The sequence below is a fragment of the Pseudopipra pipra genome, chromosome 1 (assembly GCF_036250125.1).
Source record: "Pseudopipra pipra isolate bDixPip1 chromosome 1, bDixPip1.hap1, whole genome shotgun sequence".
Lineage (NCBI taxonomy): Eukaryota > Metazoa > Chordata > Aves > Passeriformes > Pipridae > Pseudopipra > Pseudopipra pipra.
In genome coordinates this window covers 604889-618541 of record NC_087549.1, presented here as the reverse complement: position 1 = coordinate 618541, position 13653 = coordinate 604889, and the positions used below count along the sequence as shown (strand labels likewise).

Genomic DNA, 13653 nt, shown 5'->3' with positions numbered 1-13653 from the left:
TATAGCTCCCTGACCCTATAAACCCCCTCCTTCCCCATAGACCCTCTTCTAGACCCGAGGGGTGTCCTGGGGGTCTCCCCGCATTTTGGGGGTCCCCCCTACACCCCTTGTCCCCCCTATACCTCCCTTCACCCCCTATAGCCCCCCTATAGCTCCCTGACCCTATAAACCCCCTCCTTCCCCACAGACCCCCTTATAGACCCGAGGGGTGTCCGGGGGGTCTCCCCACAGTCCCGACATTTTGGGGGGACCCCCTGCACCCCTTGTCCCCCCCCTATACCCCCCCCATACCCCCCCTTCACCCCCTATAGCTCCCTGACCCTATAACCCCCCTCCTTCCCCACAGACCCCCTTCCACAGCCCCAGGGGTGTCCTGGGGGTCTCCCCGCATTTTGGGGGCACCCCCCTCACACCCCCCTACACCCCTTGTCCCCCCCATACCCCCCCTACACCCCCCTTCACCCCCTATAGCTCCCTGACCCTATAAACCCCCTCCTTCCCCATAGACCCTCTTCCAGACCCGAGGGGTGTCCTGGGGGTCTCCCCACAGCCCCCGACATTTTGGGGGGACCCCCCTGCACCCCATACCCCCTATACCCCCTACATCCCTTGTCCCCCCTATACCCTCCTATACTCCCCCCACACCCCCTATAGCCCCCTAATACCCCCCCGACCCTATAACCCCCCTCCTTCCCCACGGACCCCCTTCCACAGCCCGAGGGGTGTCCTGGGGGTCTCCCCGCATTTTGGGGGTCCCCCCCCTACACCCCTTGTCCCCCCTATACCTCCCTTCACCCCCTTATAGCCCCCCTATAGCTCCCTGACCCTATAACCCCCCTCCTTCCCCATAGACCCCCTTCTAGACCCGAGGGGTGTCCTGGGGGTCTCCCCACAGCCCCGACATTTTGGGGGGACCCCCCTACAGCCCTTGCCCCCCCTATACCCCCCCTATAACCCCCTATAGCCCCCCTATAGCCCCCCGACCCTATAAAACCCCCTCCTTCCCCACAGACCCCCTTCCAGAGCCCGAGGGGTGTCCTGGGGGTCTCCCCACAGCCCCGACATTTTGGGGGGACCCCCCTACACCCCTTATCCCCCCCCATACCGCCCCTATACTCCCCCACACCCCCTATAGCCCCCCCTATAACCCACGCCCCTATAAACCCCCTCCTTCCCCACAGACCCCCTTCCAGAGCCCGAGGGGTGTCCTGGGGGTCTCCCCACAACCCCGACATTTTGGGGGGACCCCCCTGCACCCCTTATCCCCCCCATAACCCCCATAACCCCCCATAACCCCCCCATACCCTCCTATATCCCCCCTATAGTTCCCTGACCCTATAAACCCCCTCCTTCCCTATAGATCCTCTTCCACAGCCCGAGGGGTGTCCTGGGGGTCTCCCCGCAGCTCCGATATTTTGGGGGGGACCCCCCTACAGCCCTTATCCCCCCCCCATAACCCCCCCAAACCCCCCTATAGCCCCCCCGACCCTATAAACCCCCTCCTTCCCCATAGACCCTCTTCCACAGCCCCAGGGGTGTCCTGGGGGTCTCCCCACAACCTCGACATTTTGGGGGTCCCCCCCTACACCCCTTGTCCCCCCTGTACCCCCCCAAACCCCCCCATAACCCCCCCAAACCCCCCTGTGCCCCCCATAACCCCCCAAATCCCCCCATAACCCCCCAAATCCCCCCATAACCCCCCAAACCCCCCATATGGGACGGACCCTCAGCCGCGTTTTCCGGACGGACCTTTATTCACACGGGGGGGGGGGAGGGGCGGTTCGGCCGCGACCCCCCCCCCCCAAAAATAATAATTAATAATAATAATTAATAATCCAGAGACCCCAAAAACCTCCGACCCCCGGGATGGGGGAGGGGGAAATTCCCGGGAAAATCCCGAGAATCGGGAGGGGGGGGGAGGGGGAGGGAAAAGGGGGGGGAGGGGTCGTCCCTTTAATTCGGATTTTTATTTTAATTTTATACATTTTTATATTTTTATTTCCCCTCCCCCGTTTTTTAATAATAAGAACAACAATAATAATTATAATAATTATAACAATAATAATAATAAATTAAAAACCTTAAAAAGAAACCCGGGGGAGGGGGAGGGGGGGAGGAGAACGAGTTACAAACCAATTAATTAAACCCCTTAATTAAAATCCTTAATTAAAATCCTCAATTAGGAAGGAAGAGCGTTAAAAATTAATTAATCGAGAGGAAGAGGACGGAAAAAAGGGGGGGGGGGGGGGGAGCCCCTCCCCCATCCCTGGCAGTGAAGCAGCGCTGGGTCCACCCCCCCCCCGCCCCCCAAAATTTTGGGGACCCCCCCCAAAGGGATTTTGGGGACCCCCCCCCCCACGCACGTACACGGGGACCCCCCGAAATTGGGGACCCTAAAATTGGGGAACCCTAAAATTTGGGACCTCCTCCAAAATTTGGGACCCCCCAAAATTGGGGACCCTAAAATTGGGGACCCCCGAAATTGGGGAACCCTATAATTTGGGACCTCCTCCAAAATTTGGGACCCCCAAAATTGGGGACTTCCTCCACTTTGGGGACCCCCGAAATTGGGGACCCCCAAAATTTGGGACCTCAAAATTGGGAACCCCCAAAACTGGGGACCCCCAAAATTGGGGACCCCTGAAATTGGGGACCCCCAAAACTGGGGACCCCCCGAAATTTGGGACCCTAAAATTGAGGACCCCCGAAATTGGGGACCCTAAAATTGGGGACCCTAAAATTGGGGACTCCCGAAATTGGGGAACCCCAAAATTGGGGACCCCAAAATTGGAGACCCCTGAAATTGGGGACCCTAAAATTGGGGACTCCCGAAATTGGGGAACCCTAAAATTGAGGACCCCCGAAATTGGGGACCCTAAAATTGGGGACCCCCAAAATTGGGGACTCCCGAAATTGGGGACCTCCCCCACTTTGGGGACCCCCAAAATTGGGGACCCTAAAATTGGGGAACCCTAAAATTGGGGACCCCCAAAATTGGGAACCTCCCCCACTTTCGGGACCCCTGAAATTGGGGACCCCCAAAATTGGGGACCTCCCCCACTTTGGGGACCCCCGAAATTGGGGACCCTCAAAATTTGGAGACCCTAAAATTGAGGACCCCTAAATTTGGGGACATCCTCCCAGTGGGGACCCCCAAACTTGGGGACCCCTAAATTTGGGAACCTCCAAAATTGGGAACCTCCAAAATTGGGGACCCCCAAAATTGGGGACCCCCAAACCTGGGGACACCCTCCCAGTGTTGACCCCCCAGCTTGGAGACCCCTAAATTTGGGGACACCCTCACTCTCGGGACCCCCAAACTTGGGGACACCCCCCCCCACACACTTTGGAGCTCCCCCTTAATGGGATCCCCCACTTTGGGGACCCCCAAACCTTGGGGACCCCCCCCCCCAGTTTTGGGGGGCCCTCACACCCATAGACCCCCTCCCCCGGAGAAAATGGGGGGTGTTAATTAAATTGGGGGGGGTGTTAATTAAATTGGGGGGGTGTTAATTAAATTGGGGGGTGTTCATTAAATTGGGGGGGTGTTCATTAAATTGGGGGGTGTTTTTAATTAATAATTCTCTTTATAGGGCCACAGACTCTGATGGGACCCCCCCCACCCAGTGGGGCCCCCCCCAAAACCTGTGGGTGACCCCCCAAAAACCTGTGGGTGACCCCCCCAAAATGTGGGTGACCACCCTGACCTGTGGGTGCCCCCCCTGACCTGGAGGTGCCCCCCAAAACCAGTGGGTGCCCCCCTGATTTGTGGGTGCCCCCCTAAACCTGTGGGTGCCCCCCCCAACCTGTAGGTGCCCCCCCCAAAACCAGTGGGTGCCCCCCCTAAACCTGTGGGTGCCCCCCAAACCTGTGGGTGCCCCCCCAAAATGTGGGTGACCCCCCTGACCTGTGGGTGCCCCCCTAAACCTGTGGGTGCCCCCCCAAACCTGTGGGTGCCCCCTAAACCTGTGGGTGCCCCCCCTGACCTTTGGGTGCCCCCCCTGACCTGTGGGTGCCCCCCCCAAACCTGTGGGTGCCCCCTAAACCTGTGGGTGCCCCCCCAAACTGTGGGTGACCCCCTAAACCTGTGGGTGGGTCCAGGTGGAGATGGGGGGCACCAAGGTGGGTCCAGGTGGAGGTTGGGGGGGCACCAAGGTGGGATCTGGTGGGGGTTGGGGGGCACCAAGGGGGGTCCAGGTGGGGTTGGGGGGCACCAAGGTGGGTCCAGGTGGGGTTGGGGGGCACCAAGGGGGGTCCAGGTGGGGTTGGGGGGCACCAAGGGGCGTCCAGGTGGATGTTGGGGGGCACCAAGGGGGGTCCAGGTGGGGTTGGGGGGCACCAAGGTGGGTCCAGGTGGGGTTGGGGGGCACCAAGGTGGGTCCCGGAGGAGCCGATGGGCACCAGGGTGGGGCTGGGCAGGACCAGGAGGTGCTCAGTGGGTGCCAAGGTGAGTTGGGCGGGGCCGGGTGGAGCCCAGGGGGGCACCAGGTGGGTCCAGCAGGACCAGGAGGTGGTCAGTGGGTGCCAAGGTGAGTTGGGCGGGGCCAGGTGGAGCCCAGGGGGGGCACCAGGTGGGTCCAGCAGGACCAGGAGGTGGTCAGTGGGTGCCAAGGTGAGTTGGGTGGGTGCCAAGGGTGAGGTGAGCAGGAGCAGGAGGCGGTCAATTGGTGCCAAGGTGAGGTGGGTGGGGCCAGGAGGCGGTGGGTGGGTGCCAAGGTGAGTTGGGCGGGGCCAGGTGGTGGTCAGTGGGTGCCAAGGTGAGTTGGGCGGGGGCCGGGTGGTGGTCAGTGGGTGCCAAGGTGAGTTGGGCGGGGCCAGGAGGTGGTCAGTGGGTGCCAAGGTGAGTTGGGCGGGGCCAGGTGGAGCCCAGGGGGGGCACCAGGTGGGTCCAGCAGGACCAGGAGGTGGTCAGTGGGTGCCAAGGTGAGTTGGGTGGGGCCGGGTGGTGGTCAATGGGTGCCAAGGTGAGTTGGGTGGGTGCCAAGGTGAGCTGGGCAGGACCAGGAGGTGGTCAGTGGGTGCCAAGGTGAGTTGGGCGGGGCCAGGTGGCGGTCAGTGGGTGCCAAGGTGAGTTGGGCGGGGCCAGGTGGCGGTCAGTGGGTGCCAAGGTGAGTTGGGCGGGGCCAGGTGGCGGTCAGTGGGTGCCAAGGTGAGTTGGGGCGGGACCAGGACGTGGTCAGTTGATGCCAAGGTGAGTTGGAGGTGGTCAGTGGGTGCCAAGGTGAGTTGGGCGGGGCCAGGAGGTGGTCAGTGGGTGCCAAGGTGAGCTGGGCGGGGCAGGTGGAGCCCGGGGCGGCACCGGGGGGGTCCGGCAGGAGCAGGAGGAGGTGACGGAGCCGGGAGGGGGTGGGCAGGGCCGGGAGAAGAGGGGGGAGGGCACGAGGGCCAAGGGGGGTCCAGGTGGAGATGGAGGCACCAAGGGGGGTCCAGGTGGGTTTGGGGGGCACCAAGGGGAGTCCAGGTGGATGTTGAGGGGCACCAAGGGGGGTCCAGGTGGGGTTGGGGGGCACCAAGGGGGGGTCCAGGTGGATGTTGAGGGGCACCAAGGGGGGTCCAGGTGGATGTTGAGGGGCACCAAGGGGGGTCCAGGTGGGGTTGGGGGGCACCAAGGGGGGTCCAGGGTGGGGGGTTGGGGGGGCACCAAGGGGGGTCCAGGTGGATGTTGGGGGGCACCAAGGTGGGTCCAGGTGGGGTTGGGGGGCACCAAGGTGGGTCCAGGTGGGGTTGGGGGGCACCAAGGTGGGTCCAGGTGGGGTTGGGGGGCACCAAGGTGGGTCCTGAAGGAGGTTGGGGGGCACCAAGGTGGGTCCAGGTGGAGATGGGGGGCACCAAGGTGGGTCCAGGTGGGGTTGGGGGGCACCAAGGTGGGTCCCGGAGGAGCCGATGGGCACCAGGGTGGGGCTGGGCAGGAGCAGGAGGTGGTCAGTGGGTGCCAAGGTGAGTTGGGCGGGGCCAGGAGGTGGTCAGTGGGGTGCCAAGGTGAGTTGGGCGGGGCCAGGTGGAGCCCAGGGGGGGCACCAGGTGGGTCCAGCAGGACCAGGAGGTGGTCAGTGGGTGCCAAGGTGAGTTGGGTGGGTGCCAAGGTGAGGTGAGCAGGAGCAGGAGGCGGTCAATTGGTGCCAAGGTGAGGTGGGTGGGGCCAGGAGGCGGTGGGTGGGTGCCAAGGTGAGTTGGGCGGGGCCAGGTGGTGGTCAGTGGGTGCCAAGGTGAGTTGGTGGGACCAGGAGGCGGTGGGTGGGTGCCAAGGTGAGTTGGGCAGGGACCAGGAGGTGGTCAGTGGGGTGCCAAGGTGAGTTGGGTGGGTGCCAAGGTGAGTTGGGCGGGTGCCAAGGTGAGTTGGAGGTGGTCAGTGGGTGCCAAGGTGAGTTGGGCGGGTGCCAAGGTGAGCTGGGCGGGGCCGGGTGGAGCCCGGGGGGGCACCGGGGGGGTCCGGCAGGAGCAGGAGGAGGTGACGGAGCCGGGGACGGGGTGGGCAGGGCCGGGAGAAGAGGGGGGAGGGCACGAGGGCCAAGGGGGGGGCCCGGTGGAGATGGGGGCACCAAGGGGGGTCCAGGAGGGTCTGGAGTTGATGGGGGGCACCAAGATGGGTCCAGGTGGAGATGGGGGGCACCAAGGGGGGTCCAGGTGGATCAGAAGTTGGTGATGGGCACCAAGGTGGGTCCAGAAGGGTCAGGAGGAGATGGGGGGCACCAAGGTGGGCTCAGGAGATGCAGGAGCAGATGATGGGCACCAAGATGGGTCCAGGAGGAGATGGGGGGCACCGAGATGGGTCCAGGAGGATCAGAAGTTGGTGATGGGCACCAAGGTGGGCTCAGGAGGATCAGGAGGAGATGGGGGGCACCAAGGTGGGCTCAGGAGATCCAGGAGAAGATGATGGACCCCAAGACGGGTCCAGGAGGATCAGGAGTTGAGGATGGGCACCAAGATGGGTCCAGGAGGATCAGGAGTTGAGGATGGACACCGAGATGGGTCCAGGTAGAGATGGGGGGCACCGAGATGGGTCCAGGAGGATCAGGAGTTGCAGATGGGCACCAAGATGGGTCCAGCAGGAGATGATGGGCACCAAGGTGGGCTCAGGAGATCCAGGAGGAGATGATGGGCACCGAGATGGGTCCAGGAGGATCAGGAGGAGATGATGGGCACCAAGGCGGGTCCAGGAGTACTGGGAGGAGATGGGGGGCACCGAGATGGGTCCAGGTGGAGATGATGGACACCGAGATGGGTCCAGGAGGATCAGGAGGAGATGGGGGGCACCAAGGTGGGCTCAGGAGATCCAGGAGGAGATGAATGGACACTGAGATGGGTCCAGGAGGATCAGGAGTTGAGGATGGACACCGAGATGGGTCCAGCAGGAGATGATGGGCACCAAGGTGGGTCCAGGAGGATCAGGAGTTGAGGATGGACACCAAGGTGGGTCCAGGTAGAGATGATGGGCACCGAGACGGGTCCAGGAGGATCAGGAGGAGATGATGGACACCAGGATGGGTCCAGGAGGGTCAGGAGGAGATGATGGACCCCAAGGCAGGCCCTGGAGGAGCAGGAGGAGGTGCCTGGTGCCAGGATGGGTCCAGGAGGACCAGGAGGGGCTGATGCCCACCAAGGGGGGCCCTGCAGGACCAGGAGGAGATGATGAACCCCAAGGTGGGTCTGTCAAGGCCCGGAGCCGACGGTGGGTCCTGGGGTGGTGGGACAGGAACCAGGGGGTGGTGGGACAGGAACCAGGGGGTGGTGGGACAGGTCCTGGCAGTGCCAACCACCCCTGTGGAGGTGGGGTGGGCACTGTGACACGTGTGGGCAGCGCCCCGCCCACCCATCTCCTCCAGCCCCCCGGGGTGGACAACCGGACACGCGGGGCCGCCCCTGGGAAGGGCTCCCAGATCCCCCCCAGATCTCTCCCCTGTGGATCAGGACTCCCCCCTCGCTCCGGGGTCCCCGCTGTGCCACCTCCCCCAGGTGAGTTTGGAGGTCCGGGTGGTCCCTCCACCCACCCCCCACCCACCCCCAAACCCCCCAGGTGCCCACACCCTGCTCGACCCCCCCCCGTTCCTTCCCTGGAGCTGGTTTTGGGTTCTCCACGTTCACCTCTCACCCCAGAGGTGCCTCTCACGTTCCCGACCCTCCGGAGACATGGAAGGACCCCCCGGACCCCCCGGACTCCCCCGGGAATGCCGCGATGCTCCTCACGCCTCCGGGGGGGGGGTTTTATCCCCATCCTCCTTCCCCCCCTCCCCAAAAAGCGGCCAAGTGACGAAGGGTCGGGCGGTGACGGCGCTGGGGGAGGTCGGGACGGGGCCGTCCCACCCCAAATCCCACCGAGCCGGGAACGGGAACGGGATCGGGGCCACCCGAATTCCGAAGGGTCCGGAGGGGGGCAGGGGGCTCCGGGGGGGGCGGGAGGGCGGCGGGGGCACTGCTATAGGACGCCCTCCATGAAGCTGGTGTCGAGGTGCTGGATGAGCACCCGGAGGAAGGACATCTCCTTGCGGGTGTTCTCGAAGATGATCCGCGGGTCGTCCGACTGGCAGCGCAGGCAGTTGGGGGCCATCACCATGGCCAGGTTATTGACGTCCATCTTGGTGACCGCCACGTTGGCCGGCTGCACGAACACCTGCGGGGCGGCGGGGCAAGGGGTCAGTCTGGGGAGGTCGAGGGGAGGGACCGGGAGGGTCAAAGGGGCAGGGGCAGCACGGGGTGACCTTGGGGGAGCTCAAGTGGGGGAACCAGGAGGGTCAAGCAGGGGCAGGGTCAGCATGAGGTGATCTTGGGGAAGCTCAAGGGAAGGAACCAGGAGGGTCAAGCAGGGGCAGGGTCAGCACGAGGTGACCTTGGGGAACCTCAAGGGAAGGAACCAGGAGGGTCAAGCAGGGTCAGGGTCAGCATGAGGTGACCTTGGGGAAGCTCAAGAGGAGGAACCAGGAGGGTCAAGCAGGGGCAGGGTCAGCACGAGGTGACCTTGGGGAACCTCAAGGGAAGGAACCAGGAGGGTCAAGCAGGGGCAGGGTCAGTATGGGGTGACCTTGGGGGAGCTCAAGTGGAGGAACCAGGAGGGTCAAGCAGGGTCAGGGTCAGCACAGGATGACCCTGGGGAAGCTCAAGAGAAGGAACCAGGATTGGTCAAGCAGGGGCAGGGTCAGCACGGGGTGAATTTGGAGAACCCCAAAACCACCTCAAGAGGAGGGACCAGGATTGGTCAACCAGGGGCAGGGTCAGCACAGGGTGACCTTGGGGAACCTTGAGAGGATGAACCAGGAGGGTCAAGCAGGGTTGGGAAGGAACCAGGAAGGTCAAGCAGGGTCAGGGTGAGCACAGGATGACCTTGGGGAACCTCAAGAGGAGGAACCAGGGGGGTCAACCAGGGCTGGGGTCAGCACAGGGTGACCTTGGGGAAGCTCAAGAGGAGGGACCAGGAGGGTCAACCAGGGGCAGGGTCACCATGGGGTGAATTTGGAGAACCCCAAAACCACCTCAAGAGGAGGAACCAGGAGGGTCAAGCAGGGGCAGGGTCAGCATGGGGTGACCTTGGGGGAGCTCAAGAGAAAGAACCAGGAGGGTCAAGCAGGGGCAGGGTCAGCACGGGGTGACCTTGGGGAACCTCAAGGGAAGGAACCAGGAGGGTCAAGGAGGGCCACAGAAACCTGGGGTGGGAGGAGGAAGGTGGAAGGGGTTGGTGGGGGGGTGGGTGGAGGGACCGACCATGTGGAGCTCCTGGTTCTGGGGGGTCACCACGGGGTGAATTTGGGGAACGTCAAGTGGGGTAACCAGGAGGGTCAACCAGGGCTGGGGTCAGCACAGGGTGACCTTGGGGAAGCTCAAGAGGAGGGACCAGGAGGGTCAACCAGGGGCAGGGTCACCATGGGGTGAATTTGGAGAACCCCAAAACCACCTCAAGAGGAGGGACCAGGAGGGTCAACCAAGGGCAGGGTCAGCACGGGGTGAATTTGGAGAACCCCAAAACCACCTCAAGAGGAGGAACCAGGAGGGTCAAGCAGGGGCAGGGTCAGCATGAGGTGACCTTGGGGAAGCTCAAGGGAAGGAACCAGGAGGGTCAAGCAGGGGCAGGGTCAGCATGGGGTGACCTTGGGGGAGCTCAAGGGAAGGAACCAGGAGGGTCAAGCAGGGGCAGGGTGACCACGGGGTGACCTTGAGGAACCTTGAGAGGAGGTACAAGGAAGGTCAGGCAGGGCCGGGAAGGAACCAGGAGGGTCAAGCAGGGTCAGGGTCAGCACGGGGTGACCTTGGGGGACCTCAAGAGGAGGAACCAGGAGGGTCAAGCAGGGCCGGGGTCAGTATGGGGTGACCTTGGGGGAGCTCAAGTGGAGGGACCAGGAGGGTCAAGCAGGGGCAGGGTCAGCATGAGGTGATCTTGGGGAACCTCAAGAGAAGGAACCAGGAGGGTCAAGCAGGGTCAGGGTCAGCACGGGGTGACCTTGGGGGAGCTCAAGAGGAGGGACCAGGAGGGTCAAGCAGGGCTGGGAAGGAACCAGAAGGGTCCAGCAGGGTCAGGGTCAGCACGGGGTGACCTTGGGGAACCTTGAGAGGAGGAACCAGGAGGGTCAAGCAGGGGCAGGGTCAGCATGAGGTGATCTTGGGGAAGCTCAAGAGAAGGAACCAGGATTAGTCAAGCAGGGTCAGCACGGGGTGAATTTGGAGAACCCCAAAACCACCTCAAGAGGAGGGACCAGGATTGGTCAACCAGGGGCAGGATCAGCACAGGATGACCTTGGGGAACCTCAAGAGAAGGAACCAGGAGGGTCAAGCAGGGTCAGCACGGGGTGACCTTGGGGGAGCTCAAGAGGAGGAACCAGGATTGGTCAACCAGGGTCAGCACGGGGTGACCTTGGGGAACCTCAAGTGGGGGAACCAGGAGGGTCAAACAGGGGCAGGGTCAGTATGGGGTGAATTTGGAGAACCCCAAAACCACCTCAAGGGAAGGAACCAGGATTGGTCAACCAGGGCCAGGGTCAGCACAGGATGACCTTGGGGGAGCTCAAGAGAAGGAACCAGGAGGGTCAAGCAGGGGCAGGGTCAGTATGGGGTGAATTTGGGGAACCTTGAGAGGAGGGACCAGGAGGGTCAAGCAGGGGCAGGGTCAGTATGGGGTGAATTTGGGGAACCTTGAGAGGAGGGACCAGGAGGGTCAAGCAGGGGCAGGGTCAGCATGAGGTGACCTTGGGGAACCTCAAGAGAAAGAACCAGGAGGGTCAACCAGGGGCAGGGTCACCACGGGGTGAATTTGGAGAACCCCAAAACCACCTCAAGAGGAGGGACCAGGATTGGTCAACCAGGGCTGGGGTCAGCACGGGGTGACCTTGGGGGACCTCAAGAGGAGGGACCAGGATTGGTCAACCAGGGGCAGGGTCAGCACGGGGTGAATTTGGAGAGCTCCAAAACCACCTCAAGAGGAGGAACCAGGAGGGTCAAGCAGGGGCAGGGTCAGCACGGGGTGACCTTGAGGAACCTTGAGAGGATGAACCAGGAGGGTCAAGCAGGGTTGGGAAGGAACCAGGAGGGTCAAGCAGGGTCAGGGTGAGCACAGGGTGACCTTGGGGAAGCTCAAGAGAAGGAACCAGGATTGGTGAAGCAGGGGCAGGGTCAGCACGGGGTGAATTTGGAGAACCCCAAAACCACCTCAAGAGGAGGGACCAGGATTGGTCAACCAGGGCTGGGGTCAGCACAGGATGACCTTGGGGAACCTCAAGAGAAGGAACCAGGAGGGTCAAGCAGGGTCAGCACGGGGTGACCTTGGGGGAGCTCAAGAGGAGGAACCAGGATTGGTCAACCAGGGTCAGCACGGGGTGACCTTGGGGAACCTCAAGGGAAGGAACCAGGAGGGTCAAGCAGGGGCAGGGTCAGTATGGGGTGAATTTGGAGAACTCCAAAACCACCTCAAGGGAAGGAACCAGGATTGGTCAACCAGGGGCAGGGTCAGCACGGGGTGACCTTGGGGAAGCTCAAGAGGAGGGACCAGGAGGGTCAAGCAGGGCCACAGAAACCTGGGGTGGGAGGAGGTGATGGTGGAAGGAAGGACCCCATGTGGACCTCCCAGTCCTTGGGGTCATCATGTGGTGAACTTGGAGAACCCAAAACCGCCTCAGGAGAAGGAGCCGGGCCCAGAGGTCACCCGGGGGTGGGAATAGCTGGGGTGGGGGGAGGAGATGGAGGTGATGGGGTCTGTGGGAGAGGGAAGGAAGGACCCCACGGACCTCCCGTTCTTGGGTGAGATGGGGGGAACTTGGAGAACCCAAAACCACCCCAAGGGGAACAACCAGGAGGTCCAACGTGGCGTGGGAGGAAGGAGGTGGACCCAAAACCACCTCAGGAGGAGCAACCAGGAGGTCCAACCAGGAGGTCCAACCAGGACCCCAAATGTGGCATGGGAAGAAGGAGGTGGACCCAAAACCACCTCAAGAGAAGGAACCAGGAGGTCCAACGTGGCGTGAGAGGAAGGAGGTGGACCCAAAACCACCTCAGAAGGAACCAGGAGGTCCAACCAGGACCCCAAATGTGGCATGAGAAGAAGGAGATGGACCCAAAACCACCTCAGAAAGAACCAGGAGGTCCAACCAGGACCCCAAACGTGGTGTGGGAGGAAGGAGGTGGACCCAAAACCACCTCAGGAGGAGCAACCAGGAGGTCCAACCAGGAGGTCCAACCAGGACCCCAAATGTGGCATGGGAAGAAGGAGGTGGACCCAAAACCACCTCAAGAGAAGGAACCAGGAGGTCCAACGTGGTGTGGGAAGAAGGAGGTGGACCCAAAACCACCTCAGAAGGAACCAGAAGGTCCAACCAGGGCCATGAACGTGGTGTGGGAGGAAGGAGGTGGACCCAAAACCACCCCAGGAGGTCCAACCAGGACCCCAAATGTGGTGTGGGAGGAAGGAGGTGGACCCAACACCACCTCAGCAGATGGAACCAGGAGGTCCAACCAGGACCCCAAACGTGACGTGGGAGGACGGAGGTGGACCCAAACCCCCCCAGGAGAAGGAACCAGGACCCCAAATGTGGCGTGGGAAGAAGGAGATGGACCCAAAACCACCTCAGGAGGAACCAGGAGGTCCAACCAGGACCCCAAATGTGGTGTGGGAGGAAGGGGTGGACCCAAAACCACCTCAGGAGAAGGAACCAGGAGGTCCAACCAGGACCCCAAATGTGGCATGGGAAGAAGGAGGTGGACCCAAAACCACCTCAAGAGAAGGAACCAGGAGGTCCAACGTGGCGTGGGAAGAAGGAGGTGGACCCAAAACCACCTCAGAAGGAACCAGAAGGTCCAACCAGGGCCATGAACGTGGTGTGGGAGGAAGGAGGTGGACCCAAAACCACCTCAGAAGGAACCAGGAGGTCCAACCAGGGCCATGAACATGGTGTGGGAGGAAGGAGGTGGACCCAAAACCACCTCAGGAGAAGGAACCAGGAGGTCCAACCAGGGCCATGAACATGGTGTGGGAGGAAGGAGGTGGACCAAAACCACCTCAGAAGGAATCAGGAGGTCCAACCAGGACCCCAAACGTGGCGTGGGAGGAAGGAGGTGGACCCAAACCCCCCCAGGAGAAGGAACCAGGAGGTCCAACCAGGACCCCAAATGTGGTGTGGGAGGAAGGAGGTAGACCCCAAACCCCCCCAGGAGAAGGAACCAGGAGGTCCAACCACGACC

General features: G+C 62.4%; 1 protein-coding gene and 1 long non-coding RNA gene across 3 annotated transcripts in view; both read right to left on the bottom strand.

Moving 5' to 3' along the window:
* Window positions 1-1735: 1735 nt before the first annotated feature.
* LOC135402581 (uncharacterized) lies at window positions 1736-2687 on the bottom strand. Its single transcript, XR_010425186.1, has 2 exons — window positions 2655-2687; window positions 1736-2591 (listed from the first exon to the last, which is right to left on the bottom strand). It is a non-coding gene; the product is annotated as an uncharacterized LOC135402581 (long non-coding RNA).
* A 5316-nt stretch (window positions 2688-8003) lies between these two features.
* The window catches only part of ARHGAP39 (Rho GTPase activating protein 39), a 97543-nt gene continuing 91893 nt past the window's right edge, over window positions 8004-13653 (bottom strand). The window contains exon 11 of one of the 2 annotated variants that reach the window (XM_064678357.1): window positions 8004-8608. In XM_064678357.1, the coding sequence (XP_064534427.1) occupies window positions 8414-8608 (195 nt within the window). In that variant the 3' untranslated portion in view covers window positions 8004-8413. The remainder of the gene's footprint in view (window positions 8609-13653) is intronic. The other variant, XM_064678269.1, reaches the window with a different exon arrangement.